The sequence below is a fragment of the Sus scrofa genome, chromosome 8 (assembly GCF_054392235.1).
Source record: "Sus scrofa isolate SSC_HxYL_T2T_F1_AM1 chromosome 8, Sscrofa_HxYL_maternal_Yorkshire_Landrace_v2.0, whole genome shotgun sequence".
In the NCBI taxonomy this organism is placed as follows: Eukaryota; Metazoa; Chordata; class Mammalia; order Artiodactyla; family Suidae; genus Sus; species Sus scrofa.
The window spans coordinates 359,711-376,263 of NC_139390.1; the positions used below are offsets into that span (position 1 = coordinate 359,711).

General features: G+C 65.9%; 2 protein-coding genes across 13 annotated transcripts; one reads left to right on the forward strand and one right to left on the reverse strand.

Annotated features, from left to right (window-relative positions):
- The first annotated feature begins 505 nt into the window (after positions 1-505).
- Positions 506-16,338, forward strand: IDUA (alpha-L-iduronidase). Of its 9 annotated transcripts, none has more exons than XR_002346509.2 (14): positions 506-768; positions 1,465-1,605; positions 12,748-12,833; positions 12,972-13,079; positions 13,339-13,434; positions 13,529-13,731; positions 13,893-14,072; positions 14,161-14,377; positions 14,650-14,862; positions 14,964-15,085; positions 15,193-15,318; positions 15,406-15,486; positions 15,836-15,936; positions 16,072-16,338. XR_002346509.2 is itself a non-coding variant. In XM_084971158.1 (14 exons), the coding sequence occupies exons 4-14, from the start codon at positions 12,983-12,985 to the stop codon at positions 16,176-16,178; spliced, it is 1,539 nt and encodes a 512-aa protein (XP_084827284.1). In that variant the 5' UTR covers positions 506-888; positions 1,465-1,605; positions 12,748-12,833; positions 12,972-12,982; the 3' UTR covers positions 16,179-16,338. The 9 variants fall into 9 exon arrangements, 3 of the variants coding, with proteins under 3 accessions (XP_084827284.1, XP_020956511.1, XP_084827283.1); XR_014812011.1 differs by having other exon boundaries at positions 14,654-14,862; XR_014812009.1 differs by having other exon boundaries at positions 14,654-14,862; positions 15,406-15,482.
- On the reverse strand, positions 1,315-9,856 carry SLC26A1 (solute carrier family 26 member 1). 4 transcript variants are annotated; one of them, XM_021100845.2, is made up of 4 exons: positions 9,302-9,856; positions 5,913-6,039; positions 4,634-5,251; positions 1,315-4,007 (listed from the first exon to the last, which is right to left on the reverse strand). In XM_021100845.2, the coding sequence occupies exons 3-4, from the start codon at positions 5,222-5,224 to the stop codon at positions 2,478-2,480; spliced, it is 2,121 nt and encodes a 706-aa protein (XP_020956504.1). In that variant the 5' UTR covers positions 5,225-5,251; positions 5,913-6,039; positions 9,302-9,856; the 3' UTR covers positions 1,315-2,477. The 4 variants fall into 4 exon arrangements, with proteins under 4 accessions (XP_020956504.1, XP_084827285.1, XP_020956510.1 ...); XM_084971159.1 differs by adding an exon at positions 7,939-8,291 and having other exon boundaries at positions 4,634-6,443; XM_021100851.2 differs by lacking the exon at positions 5,913-6,039.
- Positions 16,339-16,553: the final 215 nt, after the last annotated feature.

The following is a 16,553-nucleotide window of genomic DNA, read 5'->3' on the forward strand; positions in this document are numbered from 1 at the left end:
TCAGCCATCCAGCAGCCTCCTGGCCCCCGCATTGGGCTGCTTCCCGCCCAGGCCAACCGAAGCATCTCAGCAGATGTCTTCACCAGTGCGGCTGAAGGCCGAGCGCTCTCCAAGGGACTCGCGGTTCCCACAGCCCTTAGCGCCGAAGGGGACCGAGGGGAGGAACCCGGCCCGAAGGGGTACCACATTGGGTGGCGGAGAGGACTGGCAGCCGGGGGGCCGCTGGGCAGAGCCCACTGTCCGAGACGAGCTCCGGATTCCGGAGCTTAGGGAGCTGCTGCGGATGCCCTCGGCCCTGGCCTCGCCCCCACGCCCACCTCCCGCCAGACCCCGCCCACGCCGCTCTGCCTCGGCTCCTGGCCACGCCCCTCCCTCCGCCCCTCCACGCCCACCAGCCGGCCCCGCCCCCGTCTCCACCGCGACCCCGTCGGCCCGACCCGCGGGGCCCGTTCCTGCCCAGGCCCCACCCCGCGCCGGCCGTCACGTGGCACGCGACCCGGAGGCGGAACCGCCGGCTGGGCGCGGGCATCGCTTCCCACTGCGCGGAGGCCCGGGTGGGTCTGCGGGGGCTGGGGTGCCTCGCGCCCGGGGTGCGCGCCCCGGCGGCCCCGCCATGCGCCCCCCGCGCCCCCACGCCTCGCTGCTAGAGCTCCTGGGGGTGCTTCTGGCCGCGTCCCTCGCGGCCGCCGAGGCGCCGCACCTGGTGCGCGTGGACGCGGCCCGCGCGCTGGGGCCCCTGCGACCCTTCTGGAGGAGCACCGGCTTCTGGTGAGCGCTCTGAGCGGGGAAACTGAGGTCCGAGCGACCCATCCCGCACCTATCCTGGCCGTGCACCCCACCCCACCCCGAGCCTCGGGGACCCCCTCGTGGCATCTGGAGAGAGCTGGGGTAGGTGCTCCGAAGTGAGGAGGGCCGCGGCTCACTCCTTTCGGGCCCGCCCTCAGCGCGCGGGATCTCGGCTCTTGCGCTGGCTCTGGGCCGCGCTTTCCGGTGGTGCAAGGAAGGCTTTCTAGTTGAGTGGCCGCTCCCTGTCTGGAGGCCTAGGGCCAGGTCCTGAGTTTGCATGGTCCCCCCCAGGAGTCTGAAGAGCCCGGTGGCCGCCCAGGGCAGCCCAGGCTGCAGGAGATGCAAGGGAGCAACCCCAGCGGTGTCAGAAGTCCCTGCAGTGGGACCTGTCCCGCATCCCTGCCTGTCCCCGTCCCCTCTGCCGGGCTTGGAGCCAGCATCCTCCTGCTGGTAGGGCGAGGAGCAGGGCGGGGATGTGGTTTCCACAGGAACCCTGGACCCGGTAAACTGGAGACGTCCTCACATTCCTGACGTCAGAGGTCTTTTTATTACATCAGGACAGTAAAACTGACCAGGGGACACGCCAGTCTCAGCCCTGAACTTGTGGGGGTGCCGAGGCAGCTGCACTGGCCCTGCCCTCAGGACTAACACCCCCGCTCCCCCTTGTTTCGTGCCCAGTCCTCCCCTGCCGCACAGCCAGGCTCACCGGTATGACCTCAGCTGGGACCAGCAGCTCAACCTGGCCTACGTGGGCGCCGTCCCTCATGGTGGCATCCAGCAGGTTCGGGCCCACTGGCTGCTGGGCCTTGTCACAGCCAGGTGGGTGATGGAGGAATGGGCGGCCCGGGGGCCTCTGGGCACAGCCCGTGGTCTGGAGATGAAGGCTGAGACGGAGAGGGGTGGCGCCTGGGTGTGGACAGTGCAGTATGGGGCCCTGGGTGGGGGCACCGGGGCTGGGGACTCCTGCTCCAAGGAGCCACGGCCCCTCCGCCTCTTGGCTGAGTGTCCTGCAGGGAGGGGAGAACGGAGGACGCCGTCCGGCTCCACCGGCGCCGTGGTGCTGGGGGGACCTCTGCATCGGGCACACTGGTCTCCTGCTGGAGGCCACCCTGGAGGCGCAGCTGACCCCATGACAGCGGGAGGGCACCCATGCGCCGTGCTGTGTGCTCAAAGGTCAGGCCGTGCAGGGACGCCGTGCCAAGGGCCAGGCTGAGGTTGTGTCGGTCACAGCTGCCTAGGGCCCTGCAAGGCCAGTGGGGCTGAGGCAGGAGGTGTGAGAAATGTGTGCATTGTTTTTGTGTACTGCTGGGTTTCCAGAGCCACAGAGACCCTCAGGCCCCTGGCCAGGGCTGCCAGCTCTCACCTGCTGGGGTGGGGGCTGGCGGGCCAAGGGACCAATGTCCTTCTGGCACCTTGGAGGCTGGGTGACTGCCTCGAGGTCCTTGTTCAAGTGAGACAGGAGACTGAGTGTCACCCCAGCTCCATGGACCGCGGCCGCCCAGCACTGGGCCCAATGTGGCACCGCCTGTCTCAGAGGTGCGGCTGTGGTTTCCTGAGTGCCTGGGCCCTTAGTGTGTTCACATCGCCGGCCTCCCCGTCCCACTTGGGGTTCCCTGGTGCCTGCAGGGTGGGGACAGCGAGACTGCAGGGACTGATGGTGTGCATGGAGGCTGGTGGCAGCGCTGGCTCTTCTAGAGGGTGGAATCGGTGGCCGCGGGCTCCCCGTGGCAGGCTCGGGCCGCCAGCACAGCGCTGTGCACGCTGTGGAACAGCTGCCCCTCCTCGGCCGCGTCCCCAGGCTCCTCCCCCAGGAAGCCGCCTCGCCTCAGGGTGTCGGTCACCGAGGGGCTGCAGCAGGCCAGGAGCAGACTGATGCCCAAGGCCCCGTAGTCCCGGCGCAGGTCCTGAAGCGTGGCCAGGCCAGTGGCGTCCAGGAACAGCAGCGGGGCGCAGTCCACGACCACCGCATGGAAGCAGGTCGCCGTGGGCACCAGCGCGGCCGCGCTGCTCACAGGGCCCAGGTCCCTGCTCTCGACAGGCTCTCCTCGGCCCCCCTGCCCCCCCGGGCCCCGCTCCCTCCCCCTGGAGGCTGCGCGCCCCGCGTCCAGCCCGGTGAGGCGGTAGAGTGACTGCAGGAAGAAGTCCTTGTTGGCGTAGTAGAGTGGCCCTGCGAAGCGGAACACCTGCACGCCAGGCTCGGGGACCAGGCCCTCGAACTCCGCGGTATCCTCGTAGAAGCTGGAATCCGCGACGCGGGCGAGCAAGGCGGCCCGTGGGCGCTGTGTGCGGCCGGCCAGGCTGAGCAGGGAGAGGAGGACGCCGGCCAGCAGCCCGGCCTCGGTGCTGAGCAGCACGCAGGTGGCAGCAGTGGCCACCCAGACCAGAGCGTCGGCTGGGCTGAGCCGCCACAGCCGAGGGACGTCCCTCACCTTGCGCAGTGCCCCCCGCAGGCTGACGACAATGATGCAGGCCAGCACGCTCCGCTGCAGGTCCCGGAACAGCGGTGCCAGTGCCAGCAGCACCAGCAGCACCACGGCGGCACTGACCACGCTGGACACCTGCGTGCGGCAGCCGGTGGCCGTCTTCACCAGGCTCTTGGCCAGGGCGGCGCTGGTGGCGAAACAGTGGAAGAAGGCGGGCAGCACGTTGCAGCAGCCCACGGCCAGCAGCTCCTGGTTGGCACGCACGGAGTAGCCGTGGCTGCGGGCGAACATCTCCGCCAGCGAGATGGAGAAGGCAGAACCCACGAGGGCCAGTGACACGGCATCCGGCGCCACACGCCACATCAGCCCCAAGTCTGGCACCCGTGGGGCCACGAAACCAGTGGGGATGTCACCAGCCACGCTGGAGCCGAAGCGCTGGTGGAAGCGCCCGAAGTGGGACGCAAGCGTGGCCACCACGATGACCAGCAGCTCTGCGGGCAGCGGCACCTTCAGGCGGTGCCGACAGCGGTCCGAGAGCTCCTTAGCGGCCAGCAGCACGGTCAGGCACACGGCGCTGGTGAGCAGGTCGCACAGGTTGGCCTGCCCAGCGCCACGCAGGAGGCTCAGCCACGTGCTGATCACCAGGCCTGGGCCCTGGTGCCGTGGGACCTGCACACCCAGCAGATGCCTGAGCTGCGAGGTCAGGATGGTCACCGAGGCCCCCATGGCGAAGCCGTCCAGCAGAGGCTGTGAGAGGTAGGCGGACACGAAGCCCAGCCGGAGGATGCCCATGAGGACCTGTGGACAGAGCGGGGGCAGCGCTGAGGGGCGCTCAGAGCCCGGCCTCCCTCCTGCTGTCGCTTGCTTCCCACGCAGCCTCCGCCTGCAGCCGCCCTGCACATACGTGTGCGCACAGGCACGGCAGACACGGGAGTGCCCGCCGTGCCCCCATGCCCACTCGTGGCCTCACATGGCCCTGGCCATCGGAAGGCCACTCCTCTCTCCTGCTCCACACGCAGGACCACCCTTCCCGGGAGACCTGGGGCTGACAGGAGGGACCTGCGTTGAGGCCCAGATCCAGAAAGGGCTGGTTGCGGGGCCTGGGGGGCGCGGGGAGGCAGGCAGTCCCAGGGTCCCACTGGGGACCGGAAGCCAGGAGCGGCGTGCTGGGGGTGGGCGTGGCTAGGCCGAGGCCCCGCTCTCCACTGGCGGAGGGGTCCCTCACCCTGGGTCCCTTCATCCCTTTGGGTGCTGACTGGGGTGTCATCATGCACCCCCCTCTGCCCGTGCCGTTCTGTCCTCCCCTTGCTGGTAAACCGCCCCCCTGCCCCCGCGTTTCGCTGGGCTCGTCCCTTCCACGTGGGTGACCCGGCCTGACGGGGATGCTCCAAGCGGCTGGGCGGCCACGTGGACCAGCTCCTCACCTGGTAAATCCCGGCCACCAGCGTGAGGGCAGTGGCGACGCGGATGGCGTAGCAGTCCCGCCCGCAGTCCTGCAGCCCGAGCGCCAGTGTGGTGGCTGAGGCATTGGGGGCGCTGCTGTTGGCTTCGGGCCCCGGGCCGTCCTGGGCAGGGTCGAAGCCGGCCTGCAGGAGCTCCCGGTCTACCACCTGGCCCACCATGAGGCAGAGCAGGCTAAAGATGCCCACCGAGACGTGGCGCGAGGTGCCCATGAGGAAGTAGATGAGGTTTGCAAAGAAGGACGTGTAGAGGCTGTAGACGGGCTGCAGCCCGGCCAGCAGCGAGTAGGCGATGGCCTGCGGCACCAGGATGATACCGATGAGCAGCCCCGACATGACGTCGCCTGCCAGGTCCTCCCTCGCCCGGTAGCGCCGGAGCCAGTGCATGGCAGGGAACAGGCCCTGCAGCAGCGCCCAGGCCCCCTGCACGCTGCACGTGCAGCCCCGCCGCAGCCTGGCCTTCAGAGCCTCACGCAGGCCTGGGCGCTCCGGGGGCCGCCGGCGGACCAGCACTGGGCCCCGGCCCTGCGGTGCGCACTCTGGGGACTCTTCCATCCTGGGGCACGGCCGCCCCCGGACAACCTGCAAAGTGAGTTGAAGTGGGTGGGGTGGCCAGATGTGTCAGTGTCCCGTCAGGACCTGTCAGAGGACGTCACCGAGACACAGGCTGCAGTGGCCGCCCCAACGCCATGGCTCCCAGGCAGTCCCATCCAGGCGCGGCTCCATCACCCAGTGCCCGCACCAGACGCCCCTCTGCTCCCCCTTCTGAAGCGCCCTGTTCGCTCTGGTGGCTCCTCCATCACCTCTGCCGCCGCCTGGAGGGGGTTGGGGTGAACAGAGCCTGTCCCCGCCTGGGGCGTCCTGGGACCGCGGACCCCACTCCGCAGCGTGAGTCTCAGACCACACGGGCACACGTGGAACACACGCGCCACTGTCCGCCGTCGAGGGCAGCCAGGCGGACCTGTGAGCTTAGCTAAGACTCAGCTCTTGACGTCCCCCTCTCTGCTCCTGAGAGCCTGGTCACCCTGGCAGTGGGCACTGCCCAGCACCGGGGCTGTGGATGATGGACCTGGCTCCGGCCTGGCGTGAGCTGTGGGCTAAACGGCAGGCCTGCCCTTCGGGGGACATTATGAGAGCTGTTCCCTTCCTCCGAAGACCTCACCAGGCAGGGCCCCCAGACACCTCGAAGCTCAGCCAGCCCCTCCGGGTCCAGGCATGTGATTGAGGGCTGTTTAAACCCTACCTGTCTTGTGCCTGCAAGTCTCCCAACGAGACCCTGGAGTCGGGCGTCCGCTCACGTGGTCCCACGCCTCCACTCCACAGCGGGAGCTGCCTCCGCTGCAGCCACGTCGTCCGGAGCCCTTTCTGTCCTGCAGCGGGGTCCCGGGGAGGCTCTTACTGGAGGGAGCCCCACGGGCCCGGCAGGTTGTGCAGAGCCTGGCCTGTCTGTCCCCAGAGCCTGGTGGGGAGCGCGGTGTCGGGGCTCGGGCACAGAGCTGGTCTGGTGCTGACCCGCAGCAATGCTCCGCGCCTGGCCTCTGTGCTGGGCTTGCAGTTAAATAATTTACTCCAGAGATTTGCTGAGTCATGGGTTTCCCCCCCACCCGAGGGGCATTACCTGAGCGGCTAATCCGGGAGCTGTACTGTAATCAGAGGCTCACAAATCATTACAACTCTGGGGCTCTTTTACCTGCTCCCAGCCTCGCAGGAGCAGGGCTGCAGGTGTGGGACAGGGGCTGGGGCTCTGCGGACGAGGAAGCTGGTTCAGGGGCCCCTGGGGGAGACAGAAAGCTCGGTTCTGGCGGGTGGTGCCAGAGGGCAGAGGGGACAGGCATCGTGTGGTCCCTTGTCTCTGGGGGCAAGGTTGGGATCTGAGGGAGGGGCCAGTCCCCGAGTCCATCACTGGACATCCTGTCTGCCAGGAGACGGGTCTGTCCCCTGCTGGAGCCACTGGGGCCTGAGCAGTCACACCCCCGGCCTCTGTTGTGTGTCCTCGTGTGGAAAGCAGGTGTGAACTGTTGGTGTGTGCGTGTGTGTGCACATGTATGAACATATGTCCAGCCGACGACGGGGCGAGGTGCCAGGCGTGGAGGTACGGCTCCCAGCGGGGTGTGCCCTGCTGGCTATGGGGGTGGGGGTCCTGCTCTGCCCTGGGGCCCAGCCCCTCGGACGCCAGCCCGGTGCTGACCCTGTGACTGCGGGCGGGTGTCTGGCCTCGCCACACCTCTGTCTGCTCTTCTCGGGCAGGTGGGACCTGCCTCGCGGGGCCTTGTGAAGGTGGACGGTCCCTTTAGGTGACCTTTAGGTGTCCAGCACATGGCAAGCTAAGAGCGAGCTGTTGTTTTTGAAATGGTTACTCAAACCTCCATCCACCCATATTTAAAATGATCAAGTGTGTGCCTGAGGGCCACGTGGAAAGAGAGGTCCATCCCCTGGGGCTGCCTGAACCCACATGTCCGCCATCCTGGGGGTGGGGGGTTGGGGTACTGTGTGGGGTCCCTTTTATGGAACACAGGGGTGAGTTGGCCTGGGCCTGCTGTCCCCTGGGCCCTGGCAGGGGACAGCTCCATCCAGGCTTCCTCTGCACTCAGCCCTGAACACGCTGCCCTGAAAACTCTGCCCTGTTCCCACATCCACAGCCTGGAAAGACCAGGAGCCCCATCTGAGGGCAAAGGTGGGAGTGGAGGAGTTCCTGTTGCGGTTCAGAGGGTTAAGGACCTGGTATTGTCTCTATGAGGATGAGGGTTCGATCCCTGGCCTCGCTCAGTGGGTTAAGTATCCGGTTTTGCTGCAAGCTGAGGTCGCAGATGCAGCTGGGACCTGGCATTGCTGTGGCTGTGGTGCAGGCCGGCAGCTGCAGCTCCAATTTGACCTCTAGCCCAGGAACTTCCATATGCTGCATTTTTGGCCATAAAAGGGGAAAAAAAAAAAGAGATGGGAGTGGATTGCCGGGGTGGCCAGGGGCCAGCGGGAGAGCAGGAGGTGTCCGCACAGCCGCAGGGGCGGGGGGGCGGGGAGGGGGAGGTGCGGTCAGGGCCGAGGCCCCACTGCCGTGCCGGCTGTGTCTCCAGATCTGATTCCTCTGCCTGAAGAGCCTGTCTTGAACCCCAAGATCTGGCCCTGTTCTCTGGGAAGAGCCTGGGGCCTCCCCAGCATGCTCCCCACCACCCCCAGTCCCACCCCGGCCCCCCTCTGCCCTAGTGGGGAGCTGTTTGCCCGGGGATGTGGTTTCCCAGAGCCAGTGGCCGTAGGCGGGCGTGATGACTCACAGCAGCTCAGGAGCAGATAAGACTGTCTCGGGGCTGGAGCGGAGGGCAGCCACTGTGGTTAGAAATCACTTATCTTCCAACCCAGCTACTGGCAGAGTGGCAGTGAGGGAGCTCCCTGGATGGCACGTGTGGGAGAGACGCCGGCTGCCAGGTGGTGGCTTCATCACCCTGGGTGCATCTCCTTGGCCAGGGGCCAAGCTATGCATCATAGAGGGCTCCCGAGAGCCTGGAGCAGTGGTGCCGCGATGTGACGGGGGCAGGGAACTGGTGCATGGAGGGGGGTGGGTGGCGGCCCCCCTGCCTCCCTGGAGGCAGGGACAGGGATTTCCAGGGGCTCTCTAGCTTTGGGGCACCTGTGGTGGAGATATTCGGGGAGGGGCTGTTCTCAGCTTGCAGCAGCGCCAAGGTGTGCCCCCCATCCAGTCAGCTGGGCCCTGAGGGCCGCCTGGGTGGCAGAGACCTGGCCTTCTGCTGTCCCTGCCCTGCCCTAGGCTGGGTGCCTGAAACAGGTGAAGAATTACCGCTGAGGTTTCAGGTCCTTCAAAAGAACTGCAGCTCCCCCCTGTCCCTCTGCCTGTTGCTTTGTGCTTGAGGCCAGTGGGCTGCGTGCTGTGGTCTGGCCAGGCACAGAGGCCCATGTCTTGGGTCCTGGGGCCTTGCTGGCCAACGCCCACTGTCCCCCTTTACCCCAGCGGTCAGCTGAGCTGTGGGCCTCTCCACTAGCGCAGGGGCTGCAGGTGCGAGGGGGTGACCACGTGGGACAGCATCCTCTTGTGTCACCCTTTTAAGTTGTTGGGGACCCTTACTTGGAAAGGAAGCAATGCATCCCTACAGCAAGTGCAAAGAGGCTGGGCGGGGCCCATTCTCCTCCAGGGCCCCGTCAACCAGGCCCCAGAGCCCTAGTTCCAGAAGAGGGGACCCGCCGCCAGCTGGCCAGGACGGCTCTGCTCTCCCACAGCGTTGCAGGTTCTCTCCAGTGGCGGGTCTGTGTCCTCCAGCCGCGCTGCCACCTCGCATAGCCTGCTCTGAGCGCTCCCGATCCCGCCCCATGCATCTCCCACCCCGCCCGGCGCCCCCTGCTCCGCCCGCCCGGGCCCCCAGCAGCACACGGCGGGCCCAAGTTCCCACCCGGGCCAGCGCCCCCTCAGCCAAGGGCGCCCCGCCCTCCGCGCCCCTCCCCCAAGCCGAGCACGGGTGGTCCCGGCCCCACCCCACGCCGTTTCCTCCCATCCTGCGCCCCCAGTCACAAGTGCAACACACACACACACACACACACACACACACACGGAGGAAGTGCGGCCCCCACGTCCCTCACCCGAGCACGCGAGGCCCCGGGCTCCGCCCCACGCACCGGAGCACTCACCAGGCTGGGCGCTGCTTGGTCCTCGCGGCGCACGCGCTCAGGCCCAGGGATGAGGGGGCTCCTGGTGCGGCCTCCCCAGACGCTGGCGCGCGGTGAATGAGGCCCTTGTGCGGCTACCGCGGACCCGGCCCACGTGCCCGGCCAGGAGCGGGAGGCGACCGGGCCTGTGCCGCGCCCCGGTCCGGCCTCTGCAGGGGGAGTGCCGGGGTGGGCTCTGCCCCTCACCAGCTTTGATCTCCCCAGTGCCCCTCCCGACGGGGGGCTGAACTGGTTGGAGACAGAGGGTTCCCAAGTCTGGGGGTTCTGGTCCCCGGGGGCAGCTCTACGGGCCCCCAGGGCAGTCCTTGGTGCCAAGGCTGGATGGGTCTGTGGACATTCAAGTCCACCCTACTGGCAGGCTAGGGACGGCTTGGGGCTGGGGCTCCTCTGGTGCTGCCCCAGGACACTGAGGTGGGAGGTGTCAGCATTTACCAGACCAGGCCACCAGGATCAGCGGAGAAAGCCCAGAGCCGGGGCTTAGGTGCATCGCCCACGCCTGCTCCCCCTCCCCACCCCCCACCTGTGGGACTTTGGAACCTATCTGCTGCCGCCCATTTAATTTTTACCCAAGCGCTTAAGTTTATTTTTTTTTTTTCGGGTTTTTTTGCTACTGGTTGTGACCTTTGGAGGGGGAGGGGCGCCCCCCCCCCAGAGGCGGGAGGACGCAGCCCACGCCCACCAGCGAGCAGGTTCTGTGACCCTGCAGGAGCCCGAGGCACCTGTGTCCATGGCGGCTGGACTTGAGCCCAGGTTCGTCCTTGACCGTTGCACTGAAGAGTGGGGGGAGAGGAAGCCCGGAAGGGAGAGAGATGTTGATTCGTCCAGATCCTCGAGGCGACAGGGGGGCAGCGCTGGGGTGGCCTGGCTGGCGGGTACAGGGGCACTGACCGACCCAGAGCAGCTCGGCCGGAACGCCGCCTCGCTCCCTCCTCTCCCTGCGCTCGCCGGGCGAACCCGGCGGCCGCAAGAGGGCGCAGCTGCACCCCTCTGGGCAGTGCCTTTGCTCCCCCTGCTCTGTCCCTCAGGGCCTCGCCAGCCCCGCCTGCCTGGGCTCACCTTGGGTTCAGTGCCCTGCTCCGCGCCCTCCCTCGCCTTGGCGGGATCGCTGAGCACCAGCTTCCTCACCCGGCTCCAGCCTTGGGCGTCCACCCTACGTGGACAAACCTGAGACCCAGCTTCCATCGGCTTATCCCTCCCGGCCTCCGCCAAAGTGAAACCTAGTCGGAGAGGCTGTGCTGAACCCCCGGTCCCAGCTCCCCTCCAGTCCATCACCGTCCCTCCCACTTGTAAACCCGTCCGCCCCAGCTCCCTCTCGATGCCTCTGCAGACAGCATCTAGGTTTTCCTTCTGCTCCACCCAGGCCACCTCCTGGTCTTCTTGTCATGAACCCCCTGAGCCAAGGCCTTCTGATGGGGGACCCTTCTTCCAGGTCCCCGGGGGGCCATCTTCCAGCTCCCTGCTCTTGCTGCAACTGACCACAAAGGGATCCTTTCAAAACATCATGGCAAAGACAAAACCATGGCGACAGTAAAAAAAATCAGGGGTTTGGTGGGGTGGGGGGAGCATGAATATCCTTTTTAGCCAGAGCATGTGGGAGTTCCTGAGCCAGGGCTTGAACCTGCGCTACTGCAGTAACCAGAGCCACAGCAGTGACAACATGGGATCCTTAACCTGCTGAGCCACAAGGGAACTCTGAGCATAGGGTTTTTAGGTCCAAGAAAACACTGTATGATCTTGGTGGTAGATCATGTGTCTTTCCAAACCCCAAAATGTATAGCACCAGGTGAACCTTAATGTAAACTGTGGATTTGGGGTGACTAAGATGTCGGCGTAGGTTTATCAGTTGTAAGAAGCATCCCGCTCTGGGCTGTTGATCACGGGGGAGACTGTGCTTGTGGAGAGGAGGCCGGTGGCGGGGGCGGGGAGCTTCTGTACCTCCTCAGTTTTGCTGTGAACCCAAAACCACTCTAAAAAAAAAAAAAAAAATTGAATCTTGGAGTTCTCACTGTGGCGCAGTGGGTTAAGAACCTGACTTTAGCATCTCGGGCTGCTGTGGATATGCGGGTTCAATCCCTGGCCCGGCACAGTGGGTTAAAGGATCTCGTGTGGGAGTTCCTGTTATGGCTCAGCGGAAACGAATCTGACTAGTATCCATGAGGACGCAAGTTCGATCCCTGGCCTCGCTCAGTGGGTTAAGGATCCAGCATTGCTGTGAGCTGTGGTGTAGGCCAGCGGCTGTAGCTCCAATTTGACCCCTAGCTTGGGAACTTCCACATGCCACCAATGCAGCCCTAAAAAGACAAAAAAAAATTAAATAAATAAAATAAAGGATTTCGTGTTGCCGTAGCTATGCAGAGGTCCCAGCTGCAGCTTAGATTCAATCTCTAGCTGAGGAAATTATGGCAAAGTAATAACATAATAATTGTAACAATAATGTCTTAAAAACACACAAACAGGAGTTCCCGCCGTGGCGCAGTGGTTAACGAATCTGACTAGGAACCATGAGGTTGCGGGTTCGATCCCTGGCCTTGCTCAGTGGGTTAACGATCTGGTGTTGCCGTGAGCTGTGGTGTGGGTCGCAGACGCGGCTCAGATCCCGAGTTGCTGTGGCTCTGGCGTAGGCCGGTGGCTACAGCTACAATTCGACCCCTAGCCTGGGAACCTGCATATGCCGCGGGAGCGGCCCTAGAAAAGGCTAAAAGACAAAAAACAAAACCCACACACAAACAAAAAAGCTGTGGTACTTCCTGCTCTGTGTGGATCTCTGAAAGGACTCCCCGTTTCGCCCCAAGTCAGGCTCCCTTCTCACGTGGCCCCAAGGCACCAGGTGACCTCCCTTCCCTCGACTCGCGCCCTCTTCCGCCCCAGGCCCGTGGCTCCTGTCCGCGGCCTGGTTGTCACACGTTCATTTCTATGTGAGGAGTGCGTGCAGGGGGGAGGCTGTCCTTGCCCCGCTCCTGCTCCCATGGTGTCTCTCAGAGTGCAGCAGGGGGACCAGGTACTGCCGAACCAAATGTGGGGCCCTGGCCTCCGGGAGGTGCAGAGAAACAGAATGTGGGCCCACAGAGTCCCACCAGGTTCTCCTCCAGCCTTGCGCTTCTCCGTCAGCTGTCTTTAGGACGCCTTGTTCTCCCCGTCTCCATCCTCTTGTCCCACTCCCAGGCCCCAGGTTGTTCTGAGCCCCCAAAGACTTGAGGGTGGGATTCCAGTGCAGGCACATGAGTTCATACTAGGCTGTGAGTGACTAATAGGCTTACATAGTTGATGTGTGCCAAGGAGAGGGGCCTATTTAGCCTGGAGCCTAGTCCCGAATGGCACCTTGCAAGCTCCCTAGCTGCTTGAATGTGGCCACAGCTCCAGGCCCAGGCCCACGTCCCCCAACCTTGACACTGAGTGTCCTTCTACAGGAGGTCAGCTGGACAGGGACTGAGCTACAATTTCACCCACTTGGATCGATACCTGGACCTTCTCAGGGAGAACCAGCTCCTCCCAGGTGAACCACTGACCCCACCGTCTCCCACTGGCCTGGCCTTTCCGGGTCCTCCTGGTTGCCCAGTCAGGTCCTGCCTCGGTGCTGGCCTGGGGGAGCCAGGCAGGTGAGCAGTGGGACAGCCACCTTCGTGTGCTGCAGGCTTTGAGCTGATGGGCAGCCCCTCTGGACACTTCACGGACTTTGAGGACAAGCAGCAGGTGTTCGAGTGGAGGAACCTGGTCTCGCTCCTGGCTAGGAGATACGTTGGTGGGTGGGGCCCATGCCCTTTGGGGATGGGGGCGCTTCTGGGCAGGCTTTCCTTCTGCACCACCCAGGCCATCTCCCGGTCTTCTTGTCATGAGCCCCCTGAGCCAAGGCCTTCTGATGGGGGCGGGGGGGGAGCTCCCAGTGACACCGCCATCGCATCCAAACCGCCCACCGCGGGTGCCCTCCCCGGGGTTCGGGATGCACTCGTGTCCCTGCCCCAGGGGAGGGCCCCTCTTGCCACAGCAGGGACTCTCTGCAGGTAGGTACGGACTCAAGCACGTTTCCAAGTGGAATTTTGAGACGTGGAACGAGCCGGACCACCACGACTTTGACAACGTGTCCATGACCTTGCAAGGTGGGCAGGCTTCCCGGGGTCCTGCGGGAGCTGAGAGAGGGGGGCAGTGGCCCTCTGACCTGGGGGGTGAGGACTCTGTGTCCCTCCCACCCAGGCTTCTTGAACTACTACGACGCCTGCTCCGAGGGTCTGCGAGCTGCCAGCCCAGCTCTGCGCCTGGGTGGTCCTGGCGACTCCTTCCATGACCCACCACGCTCCCCATTGTGCTGGGGCCTCCTGGCGCACTGTCACAACGGAACCAATTTCTTCACCGGGGAGGTGGGCGTGCGGCTAGACTTCATCGCCCTCCATAAGAAGGTATGGCCCAGGATTCCCGCCTTCTGGCCGCCCCAGCCCCTAACCCAACACCAGCACAGGTTCCCCTGCCTGCGGCAGACCTGCAGTCCCCACCTGCTGCCTGCAGTCCTGCCGCCCCTTAGCGGTGGTCTCAGGCCTGTGTGGGTTGGGCCGCGGTGCAGGGCGCGGGCAGCTCCATCTACATCCTGGAGCAGGAGGTGGCGGTGATGCAGCAGATACAGCGGCTCTTCCCCAAGTTCACGGACACCCCCATTTACAACGACGAGGCTGACCCGCTGGTGGGCTGGTCTCTGCCACAGCCCTGGAGGGCCGATGTGACCTACGCAGCCATGGTTGTGAAGGTGCGCCTGCCCCCAGGGAGCAGCCTTCCTCCCGGGTGGGGGCGGCAGGCAGGCGGCCCTGGCAGTGACCGTCCCGGCCACCTGACAGGTCATCGCGCAGCACCAGAACCTGCTGGTGGCCAACACCAGCTCCTCCATCCGCTACACGCTGCTGAGCAACGACAATGCCTTCCTGAGTTACCACCCGCACCCCTTCTCCCAGCGCACGCTCACCGCACGCTTCCAGGTCAACAACACGCGCCCACCACACGTGCAGCTGCTGCGCAAGCCGGTGCTCACGGCCATGGGGCTGCTGGCCCTGCTGGGTGAGTGGCATGCTGGATCCTGGGTGGGTCAAGGGAGCGGCTGGACAAGGGGTTGTTCTAGGCTTGTGCAAAGGCCCTTTGGGGGGGGCGTGTCTTGCTGGGGAGTGGGGAGATGGGTTCGTGTCCCTCTCCCTCCCTCCAGCTCGGAGGGACACAGAGGTTGTGGTGGGGCCAGAGGACCTCCTGTGGAGGGGGGAGCAAATGGTGGGAAGCCAGGCCCTGGGAGGGCAGAGGGGCCGTCACTGCACGAGATGACCTGCCGGTCCCCGCAGACAGCGAGCAGCTCTGGGCCGAGGTGTCGCAGGCCGGGAGGGTGCTGGACAGCAACCACACAGTGGGCGTCCTGGCCAGCGCCCACCGCCCCACCGGCCCCGCCGATGCCTGGCGCGCCACGGTGCTGGTCTACGCGAGCGACGACACCCGCGCCCACGCCAACCGCAGCGTCCCCTTGATCCTGAGCTTGCACGGGGTGCCCCCGGGCCCTGGTGAGCACGGATTCCCAGGAAGGGGCCTCGGGCCCCTGGGCTGAGGGTGGCTCTGGCGGGGCCTGGGAGGCGAGGCCTGGCCGCGGCATCCCGCTCTGCAGGGCTCGTCTTTGTCCAGCTCTACATGGACAACTCCATCTCCAGCCCCGACGGCGAGTGGCGGCGCCTGGGCCGGCCGGTCTTCCCCTCCGCCCAGCAGCTCCGGCGCATGCGCGCGGCCGAGGTCCGCGGGGAGGGCGGGCGGCCGGCGGGCGGGGACGCCTCCCCGGGCCGGGCGGGGCCGGGCCGGGCCGGGGCCGAGGGCCCTGAGCACCTGGCTTCCGCTTGCAGGACCCGGCGGCCGTGAGACCGCTGCCCTTCCCCCCCAGTGGCCGCCTGACGCTGAGCCCGGAGCTGCCCCTGCCCTCGCTCCTGCTGGTGCACGTCTGCGCGCGCCCCGAGGCGCCGCCCGGCCAGGCAAGTGGCGCCTCGATCCCCGCCGCCGCCCAGGCAGGCCCCGCCCCCAGCCACCTTCCACCCAGTCACGGACCCTCGCTCCCCCAGGTATCACGGCTCCGCGCCCTGCCCTTGACCCGCGGGCAGCTGCTTTTGGTCTGGTCGGATGAGCGCGTGGGCTCCAAGTGCGTGAGTGCGGTCACCACCCCCTCGCCCGCTCCCCCATCCTGCGGGCTGTAGTGCCCACGTGGCCACTCTGCTGTGGCCTCCAGCCGCCCGCGCAGGCAATGCACCTCTGCCCACCTCCGGGCCGCCAGTGTTGGCACAAATCGCCCGTGACTTCACACCTGTCTGATGGAGGGTGGCGCCACCTACAGGGGACATTTGCTGCTGGCATTTGTGCTCCAGCCCCCTCTTCCCAGCCAGTGTGGCCCTTTGTGGTCGCAGGAAGGCGCCGGAGGGAATCCGGCCCTGGGCCCCATCTGCCTGCCACCTGCTCTGGATCCCAGCCCCTGTCCTGCCTGACCTTCTTCCCCAGGTGCCTGTGGGACTATGAGATCCAGTTCTGCCCGGAGGGTGGGGTGTACACACGCGTGGACAGGAAGCCTTCGACCTTTAACCTCTTCGTGTTCAGCCCAGGTGTGCCTACCGCCTCAGCAGTGCCCTGTGGGGTGGGGTCCAGGGCCTTTGGAAGCCTGGAGTTAGGGGGCTTTAGGAATTGGGGGCGATGGGGGGTTCGCGTTCAAGAGCGGGCATGTACCTCTGTGTTCCCAGACACGGCTGTTGTCTCTGGCTCCTACCGGGTCCGTGCCGTGGACTACTGGGCCCGGCCAGGCCCCTTCTCGAGCCCTGTGCGGTACCTGGAGGTCCCTGCCGGGTGAAGGCCACTGCTGCCCAGAGACTGAGCCGTGCCGACCATGACCCTGGGTGGCCAGGAGCAGTGCTGGGCTGCACACCACTGGCCTCTCGGTCAGTCCATCCCCTCTGTTTGTCCCTTCCTGCCCCCTCCCTCACCCCCTTAAAGTGCCTTTCCACACACAATCTTGGGCATGGCCTTCGTGGTGGGCACTGGGCAGATGGCGGCCAGAGCAAGGCCATGCCCGGCACCCGCATTGGGGCCCTCTCCCCACCTGTGGGAACTGGGAGGGGCTGAGGGTGCAGTTGCCAAGGGGGGCAGCTGCTCTCCTGCCTGGGGTCTGGGCCTGTGCTGCAGGGGGGCTGCTGAGGCTGCGCTGGGCGGGGGTGACTTGGGGCAG

Coding starts and splice junctions, on each gene's coding strand:
- IDUA (XM_021100852.2), top strand. CDS start 614: ATGCGCCCCCCGCGCCCCCACGCCTCGCTGCTAGAGCTCCTGGGGGTG. Junction 13,080..13,338: donor CCTGGCTAGGAGATACGTTG/GTGGGTGGGGCC, acceptor GACTCTCTGCAG/GTAGGTACGGACTCAAGCAC. Junction 14,378..14,649: donor GGGGCTGCTGGCCCTGCTGG/GTGAGTGGCATG, acceptor CGGTCCCCGCAG/ACAGCGAGCAGCTCTGGGCC.
- SLC26A1 (XM_021100851.2), bottom strand. CDS start 5,224: ATGGAAGAGTCCCCAGAGTGCGCACCGCAGGGCCGGGGCCCAGTGCTG. Junction 4,008..4,633: donor TGGTGGCCGGGATTTACCAG/GTGAGGAGCTGG, acceptor CTCTGTCCACAG/GTCCTCATGGGCATCCTCCG.